General features: G+C 35.0%; 1 protein-coding gene across 1 annotated transcript; it reads right to left on the reverse strand.

Annotated features, from left to right (window-relative positions):
- Positions 1–226: 226 nt before the first annotated feature.
- On the reverse strand, positions 227–1341 carry LOC309687030 (olfactory receptor 6C1-like). The gene has a single exon (XM_082501695.1). The coding sequence runs from the start codon at positions 1215–1217 to the stop codon at positions 273–275; it is 945 nt and encodes a 314-aa protein (XP_082357821.1). The 5' UTR covers positions 1218–1341; the 3' UTR covers positions 227–272.
- Between the last annotated feature and the right edge of the window lie 1345 nt (positions 1342–2686).

The raw sequence follows: 2686 nt of genomic DNA on the forward strand, positions 1-2686 counted from the left end.
ATCGTAAGCTCTTTGAGCCGTCAGTGCATTTAATCCAAAACTCAAATGTGCCACAGTGAATTGGAACATTTTGTCTTTCAAAATTTTGTTGTGTAAGAAAATAATCTTCAATCTACTTTTTAAATATGACTGTAAGTGTAATGATTTACAGGTTGATTCTTCTCACATAAATAGGACTCAAAAGTTCACAAATCTGACCAGGACAAAGTTTAAAAAATGCATATGAATATTCCAACATTTCTGCCCATTTTAAAAGTAAGTGTACTCACAGTTCACAAGACTCTAGCTGTGTTAGCCTTTCTAAGTATCTTAAAAATCTTATTTTTAATTTCCTTTGTCCTAAGACAATACACAAAAGGATTTACAAGAGATGGACCGAGGATGGTGCCAATTAATAAACCTTGGCGTTCTTCAAGAGTTAATACCACACCAAACCTGGTCAAAATAGCAAGGATAAAAATGGGACAGTATAAACATATTACACAAATCAGGTGACTCACAAGAGTGCTTCCCATTTTCATTCTGTCATTATTTGATGATAATTTCACAAAAAACAAGATCCCACAGTATGAAAGACAAATGAAAACGAATGTGAAAAATAACAGAAAAAATAACCTACTGGCACCTTGATTGAAATATTTCTCTGGGTCAACACAAGTGGTTCGTAATACAGCAGCAGCGTCACAGAAAGTGTACCTAAGCCTCAAGGTGCAGTGAGGGAGAGGGACAACTATTGCAGGTGAAGCAGCCACAAAACCAGAGGCAACAATCCACAGAATGTATGTAAGTACCATTATACGTGTATTTGTTAAATAACTATGGTACCGAAGAGGATAAATTATAGCTATTAATCGATCAAATGCCATAATTGTTAAAGAAAACATCTCCATTGTTGATCCCAGCTGGAAAACACACATTTGAATTAAACACTCCACATATGATATGGTATTAAAACCAGCAAGAAGAACCCCGATCATTGTTGGAGTGGCACTAGAGGTATACAGTATGTCAACAACGGCAAGATTGCAAATCAGAAGATACATTGGTTTATGTAACTGCTTGTCAGAAACAATGAAGATGATATTGACCAAACTGCCAGTAACAGCTAGTAAATAAGTTATCAGCATAACCACACCAACTGCTACAGGCCTTTTGACTGTGTCAAACCCACCTATAATAAAATGTGTTAGTTTGGTTGACGCATTCTGTAAAGACATATTAAAAAAATTTAATTACAATAAGTTTCAAATTGGAATTGATAAAGTAAAAAGACAAAAATAAAAAACACCTCTCAAAGCAAAAGGTGGTTAAAGATATTTCAAATCTTTAGCAGTAGTAGACAGTGATTATAAAAAAATAATAGCCCAGCTAAACAGACAGTTTGGCTTTGATGACAAAGCACCTGTGCTTTCGCATTTTAAGCCTCATAAGAACCGTACATTCTCACTCTGCACTTCCGTCATCCAGTGACACTGCATTGTGGCATAGACAATTTTCTATTTACATATCCCCAGAGATTGCAGAACCATGCTCCCATCCACCCAAAGGTAAGATGAGGATGGCTGGATACTTTAATTTACTTTTACTTTGGCTCTTTAGAGTTGCTATAACACAGAAGCTATCACCATAAGGAAATTGCACCTTTGAAAATATTAACTTAACTAATGGTAATTATTAAAACTGACAGTAGATCCATCACAGATGAAGCAACGACAAAATAACAAATAGTTTTGTACTTGATTAAGATTAACTACATTCTATGTAGTATTTTAATAGTTCGTTTAAAGAAAATTTCACATATACAAAGGCGCCGGTTTAGCTCACTGGGATAAGCTGGCTGAGAGAAGCCGCCCGGGTTCGAATCAAAGCTTTGGCCCTTTTCAAATTCAGAGATTCTGATTTTTATTCTGATTGATCTCTCTACTAGATTCTGAGATAAATTCTGAGATAAATTGCAACCATAAAAACACATAACATTCAGATTCAGTGTACAAAAGCTTGTAAACACAAGACACATTTGAATAGTTTGGTAAGGATGGAGTCAAGTAAACAGGTGGGAAACTAATTAATGACTTCTGCCAGATACACTGTGCAATATTTGCAATATTTGTTTTTTGTTTTGTCTTTTTTTTCTTATATTCGACTGTGCAATAATCACTGTGCAATATACTCACTCAAATGAGCAATCCTATTTATCCATATTGTATATTCTGTATCTATATATGTGTATATGTGTATATATGGTGTATTTATGCTTATATCCTTACTCTCATTCCGCTTAATGTATCTGTAACATGCAACTTCTTTCGGTGCTTTGCTACTGGAAACTGAATTTCCCGGAGGAACCCACCCGAGGGATTAATAAAGTTTCATCTAATCTAATCTAATCTAATCTAATCTAATCTAATCTAGATCTTCATGATTTACACGTGAGAATATGAAAATCAGGCATATGTAACTGATCAGAATGTAAGACAATGCTAAATAAATTCATTTCAGACACTAAGATATTATCTCTATAGAAACTTTGTTCTTGTAGAAAGAAGAATTCCTTATATTTATTAGCTGTAACAAATTAAGTTGTTACGGTTTTGGAGGGATTACGCCTCTGTCAGTGCGCCCCAGGGCGGCTGTGGCTATATTGTAGCTTGCCATCACCAGTGTGTGAATGTGTGTGTGAATGGGT

The sequence above is a fragment of the Aulonocara stuartgranti genome (assembly GCF_965226115.1).
Source record: "Aulonocara stuartgranti genome assembly, chromosome: 14".
Lineage (NCBI taxonomy): Eukaryota > Metazoa > Chordata > Actinopteri > Cichliformes > Cichlidae > Aulonocara > Aulonocara stuartgranti.